Raw genomic sequence first — 22,046 nt, 5'->3', positions numbered from 1 at the left:
TTTAAAAGAACACATTGGATGGTTCTACAGTAATCCAGACCGTCCAAATCAGTGGATCATCTAAAAACTGCACTGAGAAGTTAATGCAACCATCTGATTTTTCTCTTAGAATTCAGGGCATTATTATTTTAATCATTCATATGATAATCAGTAATTGGATGGCTAAGATTTCATAACCACTACAATATTATATATATCTACTCCATGCACAGTGGGACTAACAGTTTGGACGGTCTGGATATCTGCAAACCAGTGGTTCATATGACGACAAAGAATCACCGCTATTTTAAAATGGTGTCAAACTAGCACAGGAGATGTAGAAGAGAAAATCTTTGATGCTCTGACAGACTACTGAGTAAAACGTAGGCAGTGATAAATTACTTAAAAATTATCAGAAAAAATTAAGTTAAAAAAACCGTCAAAATTATGTCTACCGGTTTAGATGTATAATTAACAAAATATCACTTTCATATCATTATCTAACTATTAGATTTCCGGACATTTGTTGGACGGTTAAAAATGAAAGAATCCAATGGTCATATTTTAAAGGATAATTGTCCACCAATCAGAGGTTAAGATGGTTTGAACAATGTAATTTTCATACTATAACTTGTTAATATAGGTTTCCACAATCTAGCCCGTTTAATTCGACTTTGTACAGACATGTCAACCGTTTCTACTTGCCGGCGTATCAAGCATCATACACTGCTCGAGTATCAAATAACTCCGTCAGTATAAAACGTTAAAACCCTTCCCTTGTCTGCAAGCCGCTCTGCTATAGTGCCAGTCGTCTTTATCTCTCTCTGTAGCAGTGGCCATGGCGAGCAGCGATCCGGAGCGGAGAGATGAGGAAGAAAGCGTTGCAACTGGCGAGGAGGAAGATACGGGAGCGCAGATCGCTCCGATCGTTAGGCTGGAGGAGGTCGCCGTCAGCACCGGTGAGGAAGAAGAAGACGTCCTTCTCGATCTGTATGGAATTCTCTGTCTCTCTTTTTTTCTTTCACTATCCAATCTGATCTTCTAAAAGAAAAAAAAGATTCATTCTAGGGTTTTTGAATTTCACGTCGCGGTTTCTTCCTCCATTTGTCCCGTCGATCCGTTCTAGGGTGATTGGAAATATTAGAAGAGAAGTTATATGATACTCAGTCTGTGCTTTTGATACACAGGCATTCCAAAATTCTACATGTGCCTTGTATTAAATCAAAGAAAACCGACTAGGTGTGCCTCTCATTGTATTCAATTCAAAATCACAACATCAGGTTGGTTTTCAATAATCCTAACATCTGATTCGTGGAATCTTGTTTGTGGAAATAGGACCGTGGAGTTTTTTCATTTTTAACCGTCCAGTAAATGTTCCACCAATTTGATTGTTAAATAATCCAATAAGGTTAATTTTTTGTTCGTGATACATCCCCTATAATTTGGATGGTTTAATTTGACTAATTCACACACTACCAGAGTGTCAAAAAATTTCTCATATTAGAAAGTCAAGTGTAGTCCGTTGAACTTCCTGAAATCACATTTCGGCGGGTGATGAGGACATCCGACTGTTCAGAGTGTATCAGCGGAGGAGGATAGCGACGCAGCCTTCTTTGTGGCTAGATGAGTTTTACATGGGGCCCGCAGGGTCTAGATCTTCATCCCTAGTCATCGTAGGAGACCTCATGTGCATGGTTGGTGTATCTTTGAAGACCCACACTGGGAAGATGCATGCGGGCTGCGTATTGTGGAGTTACGGACCGTTGGATCGAGTGCACGCATCGATCAGACCATTGGGTCGCGCACATCGGGCTGTTTATCCACTTTTGCTCATGACCCGTCTTGATCATGGAAACTTTAAAACTTAGGTGTCTTTGTTTTTATTCCGTACTTTATTAGGATTTAGTTTATTTTTGTGATTTTATTTTATTTTATGCATTGAAGGACATATTTTAGATATTTGGGTTTTTTCTTTTTTTTCTAAGAAATCTTTCCCAAGAGCGTCTTTTTGTAAAAACGAATTTCTGGGACTATAAAAGAAAGGAGGGCTGTGTGGCGCTCTCTCCATGCTATTGCTTCTCAAAAACTTCAAAATTTCTCTTCTTTCTTCATGTGATTTGAAGGATTCTTCATGTGATTTGGAGATTAGGATTGGTGAGAGGCCATTCCTATTTGATGGAGGTGCATGCGAGGTTTTCACTTATCTTCCGTATTCTTCATTTTTCTCCATCAAAGAGGTATTTCTTTCAAGTTTTCATCTTTTTTTTTTTTTTTCTTTCCATTTTCCTAAAGCCCACCAATATCACTTCATTTCTTCATCTTTGTATCCTCCTATATAAATCCAACCCTTGAAACCCCAAGCCAAAATAACCCACACGTGTTACCGTACGACCACACATGTGAACCCCTATAGCTGGTTGTACCACCCACCCTTCGTCTCTTTGATTCTTTCTTACTTACACATCAAAACTCGAATCCCATACCTTAATCCTAACCTTATCCCTAGATTCTCAAATTCCCTAACTGGCCCTAAATTCCAAACTTCCAAACATCCAAATCCCCAATTCCTTATATTAAGACTCAAAGCCTCAAATCCCTTTACCAATTATGTCACGCCCCGAAATTCGAGTATCTGAATAAGTCTTCGGGACCCGAATCTCAAGGTGTGAATTATAATATAATGACATTAATTACAATCCAGTTGATTTAATTAAATTCAATCAACACTCAACATCATCTAAAAGGAAATACAACTGAAATGTTTATTTAATTCAACCCTTTGATAGTTTTCCCTTTCTACATCGAAATTTGAACATAAACTAAACCTAATAACAAAATGATTTGAATTAAAACTAAACCTAATTAAAAAATAAAATAAATAAAATAAAAATAAAGCTAATAGTAGAGGCCCGCCTGCTCGTAATATTCCAGCTCTGCACCTGTGCATTTGTTTTAGTAGGATGAGCATAATAGCCTAGTAGGGTTGTTTTTACCCAAAATTTAACATGTTCAGATAATATCAATTTTAAAAAGAAGGAATAGAAAACAGATAATGAAATTTAACAACAGAATTGTAAAATGCAATACATGTGATATTTCCATGAATACTCCTAACATTTGTATTATTTCTTACAACACCGTATCCAAGTGGATGGTCACGTTGCATTAACGCCCACGCACTGGTACCTCATGGTGAGGGACCCATTTATACGTTAGCTGGTCAGACTACTGCTCCAGTTGTACCTCTGACGTATGTCCACGCACACAATTGTACTCATACGCCGTACACAAAGGAGACTCCAAAGGATCCAGTGGGTTCTAGGGTCTTTCACCCAAGGGACACGATTGCCCTACTTACTGGCTTTAGGGTCTCTCACCCAAGGGACATGATCGCCCTACTTGCTAATACAACCATATATATTTTTTATTTTTTTACAATTTAAATAATCAATAGATAAGCATGAATAACATGAACAATTCTAATATCAACAAAAATAAATGATTAATAATTTAATAAATTCAATTTCTACACTATAATGCAAGTTCTATATGAGGTGCATAAATTTGTTAAAATATCAGGTTCTATACGAGCTCCACCCTTGAGTAATAAATCTCACATTGAGTGGCTGGGCCTACTAAAATTCATGGTTACTTTCGCATTCTCAGCTCAAATATTTTTATTTTTTTATTTTTTTATTTTTGTGGTCCACCATCAAAAGTTGGTTCGGCAATTTGGACGGTCTGATTACCATACCAACATTTCATGGTGGACGGTTGAGGAGTCACCACCATATTAAAAATGGCAGTAAACTATCATGATATTGTTATTTAACAAAGAGGCAGATTGTGGAAATAAATCCATACAACAAACCGAGTAAATGGTGTAACCCAAAGTAATAATTAAAATGCAGGTATATGATGAATGTATACACTACAGAGCCGAAGGGGTCATGGCCACTTGCACAAATCCAGAGCCGTTGGTTGATTTCTAGAATCCATGCAGCAACTCCAATGCCCCACCATTCAATTCTTCATGGAAAATGGGAAAGCTACTCGCGCGAGTAGGATTTGAATCCTACTTGTGTGTCATGTGCCACACAAGACACGTGTGTGATATCTATTCCGTTCATTTGAGAGGTCATGTTTTCTATGTTCCTATTACTGAAAATTTAGCAGTTAAACTAAATAGGTGGACCATACTTGTAAGTTGAATAAGGAACATTGTTAGCTTTCATTCATTCATGGTGCCCAAGAAAATAGACAGACCGTGCTCTTTTTATTTATTTATTTATTTATTATATTTATCTGGGCACGTCGAAGATGTGGATTGCATGGTAGATTTCTCAGACTTCCACACATGTGCTATATTCCGCATGAGGAGACGAGTAAGATTGTAGTCATACTCGCCTATCTCGCACTAGCAGAGTTCCATTATAATAAGAAGATCTCCAGTTCAACTGGTTGGAAACATTATGGTCCATCAAGTAAATAACTTCTAACCTTTAATATACATGTAAAATCTAACCCATTCGATAGGTTTATTATACTATTAGGATCACTTACAAGAAAACACTTACATTCACTCATTAAATGGATAATACTATTTATCAACAGATATAAGTTATTTTCTATTTTTGGTGGATATCCTGACTAGTATATAGAAATGATTTTTTTATATAAATGATCTTCATGTTGTTTTAAACGTATTGGGTGGGTTGGATGTTGTATGAACTTAGTATGTCATAAATCTATTGCTAGGTGGACCGTAACTTGTGGTCCAGCTTGATGGACTTGAAACCTTCCCCATTAAAGTAGTTTCTCATGGTACATCTCCTGACTTTTCATGAGGAGTTATTTGATACTCTGGTAGAGTACGACGATCATGGAATGCCAAATCGGTTACGTATCGGCCGTATCGGCAGATACGTAACGGTAACAGTGCGAACCGTTACCCGTTTCGGGGCCGAAACGGCCGATTCGATTTTTTGTACCCGTATCGGCCGATACGGGACCGATACGGGCGTAACGGGCCGTTACGGGCCGTTACGGGCCCGTAACGGGCCCGAAACGGTAACTTTTTTTTTAGCTCTGTTTTTGCCGTTTTTTTGAAACCTCTTGCTTCCAAACTGTTTCTAAGTCCTTCTACTACTAATTTCGACCAACCTTAGCTAGGTATTTGATAGAAAAACACATTATATTATAGATTTTTTTGAATCAAAGCTCGGTGGGCCATTTTTCAGAAATTCGTCAAAAATAGGTATTTATACTTTTTTTAATATATTTTGCTGTTTTAATCATGTCATATGATGTGTTAATCATAGTAGAACATGTTAATGTGCATTTTACAGATTTGGGGTGCCATTTAATAATTTTTTAATATTTTTTTCTATTTACGCATGAATTTTGGCCCCTTTTTTAAAATTCGAAAAATCAGTTTTTAATGGTTGTTTTGCTGTTTTAATCATGCCATTTGATGTATTAATCATAGTAGAACATGTTAATGTGCATTTTACAGATTTGGGGTGCCATTTTATATATTTTTAATATTTTTTTCTATTTACGCAATTATATTGTCACAAAATTTGAAAATTCGAAAAACCATTTTTAAATGATTCTTTTGCTGTTTTAATGATGTCATATGATGTGTTAATCATAGTAGAACATGTTAATGTGCATTTTACAGATTTGGGGTTCCATTTTATATATTTTTTATATTTTTTTCTATTTACGCATTTATTTTGGCCCTTTTTTTGAAAATTCGAAAAATCATTTTTTAATGATTCTTTTGCTGTTTTAATGATGCCATATAATGTGTTAATCATAGTAGAACATGTTAATATGCATTTTACAGATTTGGGGTGCCATTTTATATTTTTTTAAATATTTTTTTCTATTTACGCATTTATTTCGGCCCTTTTTTTGAAAATTCGAAAAATCATTTTTTAACGATTCTTTTGCTGTTTTAATGATGCCATATGATGTGTTAATCATAGTAGAACATGTTAATGTGCATTTTACATATTTGGGGTGCCATTTTATATATATTTTTTATTTTTTTCTATTTACGCATTTTTTTCGGCCCTTTTTTTGAAAATTCGAAAAATCATTTTTTAATGATTCTTTTGCTGTTTTAATGATGCCATATGATGTGTTAATCATAGTAGAACATGTTAATGTGCATTTTACATATTTGGGGTGCCATTTTATATTTTTTTCTATTTACGCATGAATTTTGGCCCTTAAAAATAATTGCAAACACCTAAATGTAAGATATTTTCATATTACATTCATTCTAATATATCTATCATTGATAGTAGATAGTTAGAAAATTAAATATATGAATTTTGTAGTCAAATTCAGGTTATCTGGTTCATAAATTCATCAGACAGTCCGATACAACTTCTCACTAAAGAGTGGACCGTTACACCACCATAAACATGTTCCAATTTATAAATGAATGCATATTTGGAATGCTTAGAATATTCCGGATTTAATCCATATTTTTTCATATTTTTTTGGCAAAAAAAAAATTTTGCGCCGTTACGGGCCGTTACGCCCCCGTATCACCGTTACGCCCCCGTATCCGTATCGGTTTTGGAGGTCACCGTTACGCCAACCGATACCGATACGGGACACCTTGACGACGATTGACATGCACGCACTCTGAAATTGCAAATGTGGCATATGATAACACAAATATTTTTATATACAGAATTTATAAATCAAAATATATACTTAGATAATTGGTTTATTTTATTTTGTAAATTTATTTAATTATATATTTATATAATTATTTCAACATTAAATATCAGAAAAATATTTAAAAAAAATTTAAATAAATAAGTAGGATTTCCTGCATAAAAATCAATTGACAATAATATTCCTAATAAAATTTTGGAATAATAAGCATAAAAATAAACTGAAAATACTAAATCTCAAGATAAGATCACCTACCTTAAAAGTCTGATGATCCGCCTCCGCTCTAATCTCCCTCTCTCTTGATCTACAGAGCTTTCTCTTTCCCTCTCTCTCTTGATCTACCCGGTTTACTCTCTCCCTTTATGATACGATTGAAACTTTGTTTATATCTTTTCTTCCTTTTTAATGGATATGAGGAACGAGGCGGAAGAGTGGGGGATGTAGGAAGTTTCATTTCGTGGGAGGGTTTGGCGGCCATTACCGAACAAAAAGGAAGGAAAGTGGAGAAAGTGGTTTAGTCGTGCGGAAGATTTTATTTTTATTTATTTATTTTTAATTTATTTAAGATATGGTGGGTCCCACTAACAATAATAAAAATCTACTCCGTCCATCATCTCGGCCTGGCCAAGAGAAGATATAAGGCAAAAAATGAGGCTGATCTGAAACTCAGGTGGGCCACACGCAAACGGACGGTGGGGTTAGTTCCCACAAAAAAAAAAAATGGGTTGTTACAAATTAAGCAACCTAAGCCTTAATTTCACTTTTTCCACAAATCCCATGAACCCTAGGTTGCCTAACCCTAATTTCACTTTTTCCTTTTGAAATTAAAATAATTCCTATGCCTACTTGGATGTTCCTACATCCATAAGATCCTATCTTTTAGTATTTAATGGTAATGCACTCCATAGTTTGAAATATGTGGTCTGAACTTTTCATAGTTACATGATTGATTCTTGATATATTTGATGATTTAATGTAGTTTGTGAATTTCGATTATTTAGATTAAGTTGCCGATTGATCTCGCTTAATTATTTAGTCACATGTATGCGTCTTGCATCAAATTTGGTATCAGAGCAGATTTTTAAGACTGTTATTGACGAACTCAGTCTGGCCATTTGTCTGGGGATGATAGGCTGACGAGAATTGAAGCATCGTCCCTATCATGTGCTATAGTGTTTTCCAAAAATAACTCATAAAGCGCACATCGTGGTCAGATACTATGGTCTTAGGTAGAACATGTAAGCGTACCACTTCTAAAAAAAAACTGTTTTGCAATATTGGAGGCGTTCGGCGTTTTAGAGCACAGAATAAAGTGGGCCATCTTGGATAAACAGTCCACTACAACAAAGATTGAATTGTGTTTCTTGATAGCCTTTGGTAAGTCTAACACGAAATCCATACTGATATCTTGCCACAGAACATGTGGCACTGGCAAAGGCGTCTATAATCCTATATTTTGCCTCTTTTGCTTCACCAGATGACAAGTCTTGCACTGTCCAATGATTTTGGCTACATCTCGCTTGAGACTTGGCCAATATAATCTATCTTTCACAAGGGCAATGGTTTTGTCCCTTCCAAATGACTAGCTACTCTTCCATTATGAAGCTCTCAAATTAGAAAATTGCTGAGGGACGTATGGGGGATGTAAATTCTGTCACCTTTAAATAGAAAGTCATCAATGATAGCAAACCTGTGATTGCCTCTCGACTGGCCATTTCCCAATGACGCATATAACTCTTCAAAATCTGGGCACACATAATACTCTCCCTTTAGTTGCTCAAAGTCAGTCACTTCAACACTCAACTTTGAAGTAGTGCCACTCGACGACTAAGGGCATCGGCTAGTTTATTCTTGACCCTGGTCTTGTGTTTGAGAATGAAAGTGTATTCTAGAAGAAATTGAACCCATTTAGCATGCATAGGGTTCAATTTCTTTTGCGAATTGAGGTAACTCAAGGCCTTGTGATTAGAGAATTAGATGAATTCTTGCGGTGACAAATAATGATGCCAATGGCGCAAAGATTGAACAATCGCATAAAACTCATTGTCATAAGTGGAAGCCTCGCACCTCCGTGGAATAGGAATGGCCTCTCACCAATCCTAATCTCCAAATCACATGGAGAATTCTTCAAATCACATGAAGAAAGAAGAGAAACTTTGAAGTTTTTGATTAGCAATGTATAGAGAGAGCTCCCCTCCACCTTTATAGTATCAAAATTGTGTTTTTACAAAAAGATGCTCTCAGGAAAGATTTCTTTAAAAACTCCATAATATCTAAAATGACCTTTAATGCATAAAGCAAAATAAAAACGCAAAATAAACTAAATCTTAATGAAGTAAGAAATAAAAAATTAAGACACCTAAGTCCTAAAGTGTCCACGATCGAGGCGAGCCACGATCAAAAGTGGGTAATATAGCCCGATACGCGTGATCCAACAGTCCATAACTCTACAATATGCAACTCACGTGCATTTTTTCAGTGTGGGGTCTTCAAAGATACACACATCATGCATGTGAGGTCTTTTACAATGGCTAGGGATACGATTGGACCCCGCGGGCCCCATGTAATACTCATCTAGCCACAAAGAAGGTTGTGTCTCTATCCTCCTCCTCTGATACACTTTAAACGGTCAGATGTCTTCATCCACTCGCCCCGGCTGAGAAGATTTCGTCTCTAGCAAAATAAAACTGCGATGCCGCTTTAGAAGATCCAAGTCAAGTTGCTGAAGATCCGCATATGTGATCCACGTATTATCAGAAGCATACCTATTTCTTCACTTGACAAGGAATTTTTGGAATCCTCCATAATGGGTGGAGACCACTTGCTCATGCAATATGTCTTCAATTTTTCGCTTCTAGCAGGTAAAGAAGGTATGGGTGGCAAGGGCTGGGACGATGGATCAGGTAAAGGCCATGGATCAGGGAATAGGTTAGGATCACTACTGTCAAGGTCTATGTGAGAGTTTGAATACTGGCCAGAAGGTGTAGTAGCAGAACCCTTATATTGTACTATGTCTTCCACGTTGAAAGTAGAACTAATTCCCATGGTAGATGGTGGGTCTACTACATACGCATTAGGACCCAATTTCTTTAGTATTTTGTATGGTCTTACACTACGTGATTGAAATTTCTAAACATCTTCCCATGGAAACCATTCAGTCCTCATACGAACCATAACAATCTCCTATTTGAAATTCTTAGAATTTGATATGAGAATCAGCAAGTACTTTGTACTTTTCATTACTTCGATTTATTCGCGTCTCGATCTCACTATGCAAGTCATGACTGTGGTTTGCAAATGCATGTGCTGACTCTGGGGGCCTATGGGACACCGACATGGGTATGTGATGCTAGACAATTAACCACTTGTTCTAATAGCTCGAACTGATAGAGCGTGGTGAATTAATCCCTTTATCTCATAGCCCAGGCCCCAAATCATGGTTTAGGTCCTCGGCTGAACCCTTCTCGTGGGCCCCAAATCCATGGGTTATGACTCACACACGAACCACCCACCTCACACGGGTCCCAAATTCATGGGTTCCGCGGGCCACCCACCCAGAGTGTGCCCCTGCATCCCACAGGCCACCCCACTTGAGCCCGATGTGAACCCTGCATTAATCACCCCAGTGAGGAGTCTCAAACATGAGACCTTCTGCTCTGATACCAATTTGATGCAGGAGTGACAGGACAATTAGCCACTTGCTCTAAAAAATCGAACTGATAGAGCATTAATCCCTTTATCTCATAACTTGGGCTCCAAATCCATGGGTTAGGTCCTCGGCCGAACCCTCCTTGTGGGCCCCAAATCCATGGGTTCCGCCTTACACGAGTCACCCGCCTCACACGGCTCCCAAATTCATGGGTTCTGTGGGCCGCCCACCCCGAATGTGCTCTTACATTCCACAAGCCACCTCACTCAAGCTCTGTGTGAAAATGCCCCCACATTAGTATGATATCTATAGGCTTCCTTTTTCTCCATCAAAGAGGCATTTCTTTCAAGTTTTCATCTTTGCTTATTCCCCTTTTCTCAAAACCCACCAAAATCCCTTCCTTTCTTCCTCTTTTCATCCTCCCGTATAAACCCAACCCTTGAAACCCTAAATCTTAGCCAAAATAACCCACACGTATGACCGTATGACCACACGTGTGAACCCCTATAGCTGGCCCTACGGCCCACTCTTCGCCCCTTTGATTCCTTCTTACTTCCACCTCAAAACCCTCTTGAATCACATACCTTAATCCTCACCTAAACCGTATATCCCTAAGTATCCAAGTAACCCCAAATCACCTAAACCCTAGATTCCCAATTTCCCTAGTTGGCCTTAAATTCCAAACTTCAACTATTCAAATCCCCAATTCCCTTCTTTAAGACTTGAAGCCTCAAATCCCTTTACCAGTTAAGCAACCTTAGCCTTAATTTCAATTTTACCCCAAATCCCATGAACTGTAGGTTGGCCTAAACCGTAGGTAGTATTAGCTTTTCCTTTTTGAAATAAACTAATTCCTATGCTACTTGAATATTCCTACATCCATAAGATCTCATCTTGTAGTATTTAATGGTCATGCATTGCGTAGTTTGATATATGTGGCCTGAACTTCTCATAGTTACATGCTTGATTCTTGATATATTTGATGATTTAGCGTAGTTTGTGAATTTTGATTATTTAGATTAAGTTGCCAATTGATCTCGCTTAATTATTTAGTCACATGCATGCGTCCTGCATTAGCGGGCCCTACCATCAGGATATCACAGCCATCCAGACGATTGAGCCTTTTTCCCTTCTATCAGTAGCCATCCGTTTTCAAGCGACAATGGGGCTCACTAGATTGATGAACTTGGCGCACCATTGGTTATGGCCCCTGCCATTGCAGCGAGGAAAGGACTGTTTGGGGCTTTGAATTGAGTGATAAGACAGGAAATCAGAGAAGAAAAATACAATTGGGGTTTTTGAATGTTCTGTGGGGTTTTTCCTACCCTTGTCTGGTCAAATTATAGGGTTATCTAAAATTATAGAAAGTGAGGAGCTGAGCAGTTCAGTGAACTACCCAAAAATCACATCCGGCGCCGTTCAATTTGGTGGGCCCCACTGTCAGTGTTTCGCAACCACTAGGTAATTGAACTTCTTCTTGAAGGGTTGTTTGGATGCTTGTAAGTTGGATTAGTGGGAGGTGACTCACAGGGAAGTCACATACAGGTGGTGTTTTGGGGAGGAAATTCACTTGTAAGTCGCTTACAAGCAAAAATACCAAGAAACTTCTAGGGTCTAGGGGTGAGAAGACACTTTCCTGTACGTGACTTGTAGGCCAATGGTCTGATTTTTTAACAGAGGGGAAGAGGGGGGAAATGCCCCTCCATTACAACAAAGTTCAGCCATTGAAGAATCTCTCTCCCTCTCTCTTTCTTTTTTTTTTTTTGTTTTTTTGTTTTTTTTGTTTTTTTGTTTTTTTAAGAATGACTAGATTATATTAAAGAGAGAAAGATACAAAAGGAAAAAGAGATCTGCTGAGATAGCAGAAAACTTAGAAACCTAAGAACGATAAATCATAATCCTTCAAAACATTTACAATGCCCACCCATTCAATGATCAACTTTTTGGCTCTGGACCAAACTGTCTGGACCGACGCAGAAATATCGTTGAAACATCTATTGTTTCTTTCCTCCCAAACCGCCCACCAAATCGCGAGAATCGACAACCTCTAGAGACGAGACCTGATTTTGCCTATCTTAACGCCATGCCAAGCCAATAAAAGATTGCGGGAAGATTTAGGATTACACCAGTTGATATTGAATCGAGAGAGCAAAATTCGGCCCATATTTGGGAGACGAAAGGGCAGTGAATCAGGAGGTGGTCCACTGATTCCTCTTCCTTCATGCAGCAAAGGCATATGTTTACGAGTTGCATGCCCCTTTTCTTGAGATTATCAATTGTTAAGATTCTGTTTTTCCCTGCTAGCCAACCGAAGCAGATGAATACTTCCAAATAAAAGGAGCTGAAGGGGCCGCTGAGATATGAGAGGAGGCGAGGAGGGAGTAGAAAGATCTGACCGAAAACTTGCTGCTTTTATTGCTGGACCATAAGAGCTTGTCAGGAGAGGATAGATCAGGCACAGCTTTGGAGATGGAATCAAGGAGGTTGACGTATTCTGAAATCTCCCAGTCGTGAAGATTTCTGAAGCATTTCACTTCCCAGACAACATTCGAGTCAGAAACAGAAAAGAATTCAGCAACTTTTATGTTCCTACGAGGGGCCAGACAATATTTATTAGGGAACCTAATTTTCAGCGGCACCTCTCCTAACCACAGATCTTCCCAGAAGCGGATGGATTGGCCATTACCGAGCTCGAACCTGATATTATTGAGCATATCCTTTTTAGATCGCAGGATTCCTTTCCATATATGAGAAGCCCTATACATTGAAGAATCTTTAGTCCACCAGCCACCTGATGAAATCGCCGTGCCATTGTCTTATGGCCCTTGCTGATGCAGCAAGGACATGATTGTTTAGGCGATCACTTGTGTGGGTGATTGTCTACCTTAGAAAGTAATTTCATTCCGTAAATGTTAGGAGAACCAATATGCGAAAGGCCCCATGACTGATGGAATGCACTGGTCTAGGCCCTTAAACCATTAGGGATTGTAACAGGCAGCTGTCATCTATGGCAGCCCGCTTTGTCACGGAACTTGCTTTGGCCTATGTCTAGGTAGCCCTTTCCACTGTGGTGTTTTCATGCTGGCCACATGGCCCTTTCCACAGGTCACTCCCTCTCGAATTCGAACATGGGACATGGTGTTGGCTATGATACCAAATGTTAAGAACATGAAACAAATAGAATGTATCAAACTATAATGCAACTAGATCAATGAAGAAACTATTGGTAATAAAATTCAACGTACCAAATTGAAAGTTTGAATCACATGAGAAAAGATGCAATAATTGTGAGCAAACTCAACAGTCATCTAGTCTTATACTAGAAATCACTCCTTCCTCCCCTCTAACACACTACAAGAGAAACAAGAGAATTTGCGCAAGGAAAATATCATTCAACTATGTCTTATTCCAAAGGATCTATGCCTTACTATAATGAGTGTTTACAAGGGTTCCTCTTTCAAATCTCTAACATAATCCAAGGAATCTAAAGGTAGGATTCCTTACTAGCCAAGATGTCTAAAATAAATAAATAAATAAACCCTTTGAACAAGAAAATCTACTAATAGTTAACATAGAGATCTCTAGAATATGAAAACCCTTAAACAAGAAATCTAATAATAAAGTAATACTTATTTCCTAACATAGAAATAGGAAAGAAAGGAAATTAGGAACAAGCAAAAAAAGAAAGGAAAGTGGGTCTCTTCTTGTGCACACGTGTGGGATGTGGGGTGATTGCATCAAGTTAGGCACTGACTGCTGGGGATCATAACATCTGTTGTGGTTTGGGTCTTCATCGTATGGTGGGGGTTCCCTATGGACTAGTAGTTCGGTTAAGTAGGGTTATAGAAGCTCTAGTGTTCTTTGATTGATTGATCGTATATGTGCAGGAAAGCTAAGCTCTATCGATTCGATAAGGAAGGGAACCAATGGAAAGAGCGTGGGGTTGGGGCGGTGAAGCTTCTTAAGCATAAAGAGAATGGGAAGGTTAGGTTGGTTATGCGGCAGGCCAAGACACTCAAGATTTGCGCCAATCATCTAGGTCGGATCTTGTTGCTGGTTGTCTCCATTTTCTCTTATTCTTGATACATGAGCTTTGTGCATTAAGGATTTAGTTTTTTTTCCCCCTTTGTTGGCAGTTCTTCCATCAATCTCGATACAGGAACATGCGGGGAATGACAAATCTTGTGTTTGGCATGCATCTGACTTCTCTGATGGGGAATTGAAGGAAGAGCTCTTCTGTATGCGTTTTGGATCCTCTGAAAGTGAGTATTGTGATTTGATTATCTAGTCTTCCTTTTTACCTTTTCTTTTCTTTTTTACCAACCATTTTGATTAGATGAATAGTAGCAAAATCACTTTTTGATATCACTTAATTACTTAATCGTCCACACAATCTGTCAGTGTTCTTCCCTTTTATTCTAAAGAACTTGAGCCCTTGGCGCGAGGAAGAGAAGAGGGGTTAAAGTAGGTGTATTTTATGTATATCCACAAACTAACATTTCAAAATCTTCAACGGTTAAAGAGTGGTAATACGTGCTAGTTAGAAATGTACTGTTGGGAATCAGCACCAATGAAAATGGTTGAACCCAAAGCATTTCAGTTTGTTCTTTTTATATGTACATAAGGTGGAGCACATGTAATCCCACTTGCCTTAAAAACCTGTATATGGGTTGAACCGTAGTATTGGACATGATACTAAACTTTGTTTTAGAATTTATTGGACTTGCGTATTCTTGCCTTGAATAAATTTCATTAACACCAATGTATATGGCACATAATTTGTGGAATCTAAATGGGATATCAACTGGATAATGCACAATGAGGTCATAGTTTATCACATATCTGACATCAACAATACATTACAACGGATGGGAAAATAAAAGGAAGAAGAAGAAAGTTGTGGATCCCTCTCGCTCCCTTGCTTATCACTAGGTTGTGAGCACCATAGTGAGCAAGGTATTCCATGTCGGTAACGGTGGCCGTAACGGTCACCACCATTACCAATACGGGGGCGTAATGACTGTTACGACTACCGTAACGGTTGAAAATTTTCTTTTGCTCGAAAAAATCTGAAAAAAAATTATTTAGAAAATAAAAATAATGTAGATGTTCCAAATATGTATTCATTTTTTGTTTTGAACATGTTTATGATAGTGTAACGGTCCACTCTTTGGTGAGAATGTTGTATCGGGCTGTCTAGTGAATTTATGAATATGATTATATGTATCTAATGTTGACACATCACAATCAAGCATTAAAACTAGAAATAAGAGAAATTGCATAAATACTACTTTTTCAAATTTTTTTTTTTTTTTAAAGGCCATCGGAACTTCCATTCACTCAAATCACTTCAATATATGATTTTAATTTAAAAACTATAATAAGAGTGGTCTAAATCTATTGTAAAATGATTTGAGAGTTTTTGGAATGAGAAAAATGGATTTAAATAGAAAAAAAATGTGATCGTTTTTCGACTGTTACGGGGGTAACGGTTGTTATGGCCCGTAACGGCCGATACGGTCCCAAAAAATCAACTGCCCGTTTCAACCCCGTATCGCGTAACGGTCATGGCCGTTACCTATCTGTATCGGACTTTACGGGCGTATCATAACGAATACAGAACACCTTGATAGCGAGTCAGTTTTCTAATGTGGGATTTGACCTGTGAACTCATCTTCATACATGGTTGAATCTTCCATTCTCATGTACAGTTGTGGGCTTATGGCTCGTGATTCCTGGTTCCCTCCCTCCCCCATGTGCGCGTGCATGTGTGTGTTTTTGGCTTCTCTAAGTTCATATCCTCTTCCTTGGAGAAGGATTTGCACATAATAAATACCCAAAAAAATTGAACATTCCTTTTCTGATATTTCAAAATGCTAATTACACAAGCATGTGTTGCTTTGTGGTCCTACATAACATGCACATGCTCACACAAGCATGTTGCTACTTGTGTGATGCCCATTCTTGCAGGTTAACACCCACGGGTCATACATTGATAGATGCACCCTGTCACCTGTACGTCTATACATCCATCAACACATGATTGTGAGTTTGTAATTTGATACTGTCAGGTTTCATGGATTATATAGCTTTTCCTATAGAATGTATTCTGTAGGTAGATAAGAAGTTGTTGTTTATGTTTGCTTTTAGTTTGAATCTTCTGTCATCTGGTACCATGTTTTTTTTTTTTTTGAAAGATGGTCATCTGGTCCTATGTTTTAGTATTTTTCTACCAATATTAGAACATATCTTCCAGTTAATGGAAATCGGATGTTTCAATGTTGTAGCATTTCAGAGCCTTCATATAAGTATCATGATGGGTACCAGTGGGCCCTTTGCAAGATTTTAAGGTTTTTATTTACGGTTTTACCCTACTCTTATACTCATGGATTCATTTTCTGCATTAGACTGTAGAAAATTCATGGAAATGGTTGAAGAGATTGCCCAATCCCAAGAGAAGAAAGAGGAAAACAAAGAGGCTACCTCTGCTGCTGGACTTCTTGAGAAGCTCAGTGTTGGGGAAAGCAAAACTGAGGAGAAGAAGGCAGGGGAAGAGAAGAAGGAAGCTGAAAGCGTGCAGGCAAAACCAGAGGCAAAGAAGGAAAAGGAGGAAACAGAGCCTTCTGCAGCTTAGACATGGGTGATCAGTGTTCATTCCCCTTGGGATTTGCATATTTCCATCAGGAGTTTGTTGGTAAGGTTTGTATGCTTTTCCCCATTCCTGGCACATTGATTCAATTCGAGTTCTTGGGAACTCTGGAAGTGGTGTTGAATCTGTTAATCTGTTGTCTTTGTGCTATGATGAGTCTGTCAGTCCATTGTCGGATTTTTATGATATCTTCATTTGGTCTCTGCTCGGCAATTTTTTAAAAGGTCTGGTTCTATTGTGTGAATTGATGTTTTAGTGCATTGTTGGGAATTTTTGGTTTATTTCCGTTGGGGTTTCTCAGATAATGATATTTTGTAAACTTCTTCAGTTTTGGTCTATTATTAGTTGCCCAAACAGATTTGTTTGGTGCGAGGGTGTTGATAGTTCAATGAATGATTTGAGTGATTGCCGGACATCCGGTCTTTGTTTGTTGTTGTGGATTGGTCAAGTGAATGTGGGTCCTGTTTACCAGGTCATTTGGGGCCCATTTGATTTGGAAGTCATTTTTCTTAAGCTACTTGTGTCTGAAGTAGCTGATCATGGTTTCTACTGATGCAGCAGATAAGTATGTATGGCTTATGCAACAGATACGTTCGGCAAACAAGGTATGTATTGGTAAAAAAATAGAAAAGTATGTTCAGTTTCTAACATCACCAAAGTAATTTTTAAGTTTCTTCCATAAGTCCCCCTTTTTCCGTTCTCTCTCCCTTTTTTTTGTCTTTTATTAAAATTTCTTCAAAAATGTCCATTTAATACCCACCATCCATCATGTGGGGCTAACTTTTGATGTGGACTGTTTATTTTGTTCGGCTCACCTTAGCCTTTTCTTCAATGTGAACCGTCCATCATGTAGGGCCAATCTTTAATGTGGGCAATCCTCACCACCCTGTTGTGAGGCCCACCTTAGATGTAGGCAGATCATCTTAACAACCTAACCGATGGCATATGTTAATAACAGATGTGACTTCTCCTGCGTGCAAGTGGGGTATGCGACTTTTGGACAGATGAGATCCACCCCTTTCTATCAGACATGCAGCAATGTGCTTGGACTGGGTCGCAGAGTTCAGGCCGGTTCAAAGCTCAGGTGGCCTCCCTACACCATGTGAAAAAAATTGAGATAGGAAGTCCCACCATTGAAATCATCACGGTGTGGGTCCACCCTAGTGTGTATAACCAGGGTGAATGGATTTTTATAAAAATCAGGACATTCCAAGACTCTGTTTGCCACACCGCATGAATTTGGAGATTTTAGTTACATCGTTTTCTATGGTGTGACCCCCTTATGTCTTTGATTGGATCGATGTTTAGGATCCATGGTGAAAATGTAGTGGCCCATCTGATGGATGGGGTGGATCTGATGTACGATTGTTCCAAGTAGCACCCTCTTAGCATGAGTCCACGCGGGACTCCACACTTGCCCGTGACCTGGGGTTTTAGGAATCCGCTGTAATCCCAAGCTCAAGTGCACTGCACTACAATAAACAATATGGATGGAAATGGCCCACCTATGAAACCTCTTCGGTTCCACGGTGCAATCCTTGATCCAAAACTTTTGTCGCCCATAAGCTGATTTCAAATATGGGCACTCAATGTGGGTGGGTCTAGGGTAGAGCTGGGCATTGAGTCGAGTTGGACCGAGTTAGGGTTGACTCGACTTGATCCGGTTTTGAAATAGGTTTAACCTGAAATCGATCCAACTTGATACCAAGTCTAGCATGCCTGACGCGATCCAAGGTCAGAGCCACTTTATGAATAGGTTGAATGGCAAATAAACATCACGGTATTAAAGTGGGTACTAGAAAAGTGCCAATAACAAGGTAGTATCCCACTATTTCCTCTGGTATAGACCACTTGAGATGTAAATCTACATATATTTAGGCTAATTCCTTGAAATGAGCTAGCAAGATAAACGGCCGTAGATACGAGGCATACATCAGGGTGGGGTCCCACTTTGAGCTGTCACGGATTGGCTACTCCCCTCCCCCCAGCCAATGGCTGGTGGTCAGTGCTCTGTGGGCCCCACCATGATGTATGCGTTTCATCCATGCCGTCCATCTATTTTTATAGATCATTCTAGGGTATGATACCAAAAATGACGTATATCACAATCTCAAGTGGACCACATTACAGGAAACAGTATTAAATGAATGTCAATTATTAAAAACTTTTTGGGGGCCATAAAAGTTTTGGATCAAGATGATCTTTGTTTTTTCCATTAATCTAGGTCTGTATGACCTAATAAACAGATCGGATGTCAAATAAACAGTATAGTGGGCTTTAGCAAGATTTTAATGGTGGATATCCAATCACTATTGTTTTCATGTGGTGTGGTCCACCTTAGACTTATATCCTTCTCATTTTTGGGATCAAGCAATTAAATAATCTATAAAAATGGATGAGCGGCATGGATGAAACACATGCATCATGGTGGGCCCACAGAGCACCTACCACCAGCCACCGGGCTAGTGGCAGGGGAATAGCCAATCCGTTCCCTGAGCGCTGCTGGTAATCCGTAGCCCTTTTTCTCGCAATAGCACGACGCGTGAATCCCACGCATTGCCAGCCATCATAGAGTGCCGATTACATGCCACCCCGCCTCACCCAAGACGGTGCCCCTCTTACTGTGGGGTCAACCTTGATGTATTTATTCTGTATGTATGCCGTTCATCCGTTTTTTTGAATTATTTTAGAGCATAATACCTAAAATGAAATATATCCAAATCTCAAGTAGACCATAATTTAAGAAACATTGGTGATTGAATGATCCACCATTAAAAACTTACTAGGCCCACCGTAATGTTTATTTGTGATCCAACTCGTTGATAACGCTACAAAGACCTGGATGAAGAGCAAAAACAAATAACAGCTTGATCCAAAACTTTTATGGACCATAACAAGTTTTAACGGTTAATCATCTCCATTTTCTATATTAGTCCACTTGAAACTTAGATTTTCTTAATTTTTGTACCATTCCAATCTGTAAAAATAGGTGGACAGCGTGGATATCGAATACATACATCAATGTGGGCCCATTGTAACGACCACACCGGCATGGCCGGTGCCGAACCCACTCCGGTCCGCTACTTTTTAATTGATAGGACTTCTGTGTTAGTTTTGCACCATTTACACATTCTGGAGTTATTCCAGTCCAAATCATAGAATCATCCATTTCATGGAGAATAGAAGAAATTGCACTGACAGAAGTTAATATAACCATCTGATCCTCTTAGAATTTTGAGCACTTATTACTTTATTCTCATCCATCCATTTGATAATCATTAATTGGATGGTTAGGATTTATTTTATAATTTAATTTTAGATATCTGATCCATACCATGGGACTCACAGTTTGGACGGTCTAGATATCTGCAAATCAGTGGCTCATGTGATGAGGAAGAATCACTGCTATTTTAAATGGTTCAAAACTAACACAGTAGTCTTCGCCGAAAGTACGAGAGAGATACTTTGTTACTCTGGTAGAGTGATGGATGATACGCATTCAGTCATAAGTTACTTATAAATATCATACGTGGCATACAATTAGTTCAAAATAAACCGTCCAAATTATAGATACCAGTTTAAATGTATATTTAATAAAATATAAGTTGTATATTTTCATCTAATTATTAGATTTCGATATGTTTGTTGGACGGTTAAAAATAGAAGTATCCACTGGTCTTATTTAAAAATAATAATTATCCATTAATCAGAGCTTAGGATTGTTTAGACAATCTAATTTTCTTACCGTAATTTATTAATAGTGGTTTCCACAATTTAGTCGGCTTAATTTGAGTTTGTACATGCCTACTGTACGATTTCTACGTGCTTACGTATCAAGCGTAGCCAGAGCATCAAATTCAAATAACTCCTCAGAAGAAAAAGGACGCGGATCGCACACCTACCCTGACAGTACCGACGTCGCTACTGGTGGCTGCTCTGTCGGCCCATATGTATTTTATCCTCTCCATCTATCAAAATTTTCATTTTTTTATTTCTACCAAAAATAAAGCAGACCAAAATTTAAAGTAAACCACACCACAGAAAAACAATGGTGATTTAATTTCTATCATTAAAAACCTTCGAAAGTCCCACTGTAATGTTATTTGCCATCCAACCATTGATCATGTCACACGGGTATGAATGAAGGGAAAAAGCAAATATCATAATGAATTAATGGGAAAAATAAGTATTAGACCTGAAATAAGGGAAAAATAAATATTAGGTTGGTCTCAAACTTTTGTCACCTCAAAAGTTTTGAATGTTAGTTAATCAATCACTATTATTTCTTATAGTGTGGTCCACTTGAGATTTAAATCTACCTCATTTTATAAATAATACCCTAACATGATTTTGGAAATTGGACGAAATGGCAATTTTAGCATGCATCCCGTGTCCAGCGAAATCGTGAGCGGATTGAGTGAGGCTGGAAAATACTTACTTCCGTGAGTCTGTGACAGAGGAACCACTTTGATATATTTTATTTATTTTTTATACACTTTTAGGGGTCATTTTAAGGCCTGATTTAAATAAAAAAGTTTAAAAAGTAGATCCAAATCTTATTTTCATTTGACTATGCTACAAAAAACAGCAGTGATTAAATGTCTACCATTTAAAAACATATTGAAGACAATAAGTATAACAGTGGTGAGTAACTGACTACCATTTAAAAGCATATGGTAGGCAATAAGTATAGGATGTGGATTGCCTACTGAACTGGGATGGGAGAGGGGGGCGGGGGGGGTGGGGGGAGACTGAAGTGACATCACCACCTTATGTGAGCCTACCATGATATATTGTTATATTCACACCGCCTATTTATTTGAAAAGGTTATTTTAAGGCATTAACCATAAAATGAGGTAGATCATAAGTGAAGGTGAACCCAACCACATGATACATTGGGGATTGAAAACCGACCATTAATAGCTTCTTTGGGCCACATAAGTTTTTAGGTCAAGATGATATTTGTTTTTATCCTTAGTCCATATGTGTGTTAACATATAAACAAGTTGGATCTCAAATAAATATCATGGTAGGCCCAAGGAAGTTTCAACGGTAGGCATCACTGTTCC

General features: G+C 38.3%; 1 protein-coding gene across 3 annotated transcripts; it reads left to right on the top strand.

Moving 5' to 3' along the window:
• Nucleotides 1-758: 758 nt before the first annotated feature.
• Nucleotides 759-17,656, top strand: LOC131223627 (ran-binding protein 1 homolog c-like). Of its 3 annotated transcripts, none has more exons than XR_009160587.1 (5): nucleotides 759-969; nucleotides 14,215-14,366; nucleotides 14,464-14,589; nucleotides 16,735-17,021; nucleotides 17,538-17,656. XR_009160587.1 is itself a non-coding variant. In XM_058219078.1 (4 exons), exons 1-4 carry the CDS (start codon nucleotides 818-820, stop codon nucleotides 16,959-16,961), a joined length of 657 nt encoding a protein of 218 aa, XP_058075061.1. In that variant the 5' UTR covers nucleotides 759-817; the 3' UTR covers nucleotides 16,962-17,303. The 3 variants fall into 3 exon arrangements, 1 of the variants encoding a protein (XP_058075061.1); XR_009160586.1 differs by having other exon boundaries at nucleotides 17,535-17,656; XM_058219078.1 differs by lacking the exon at nucleotides 17,538-17,656 and having other exon boundaries at nucleotides 16,735-17,303.
• Nucleotides 17,657-22,046: the final 4,390 nt, after the last annotated feature.

The sequence above is a fragment of the Magnolia sinica genome, chromosome 13, assembly GCF_029962835.1.
Source record: "Magnolia sinica isolate HGM2019 chromosome 13, MsV1, whole genome shotgun sequence".
NCBI classification, from domain to species: domain Eukaryota; kingdom Viridiplantae; phylum Streptophyta; class Magnoliopsida; order Magnoliales; family Magnoliaceae; genus Magnolia; species Magnolia sinica.
Note: the sequence above shows the minus strand (reverse complement) of the source record. Positions and strands in the feature narration are given on the sequence as shown.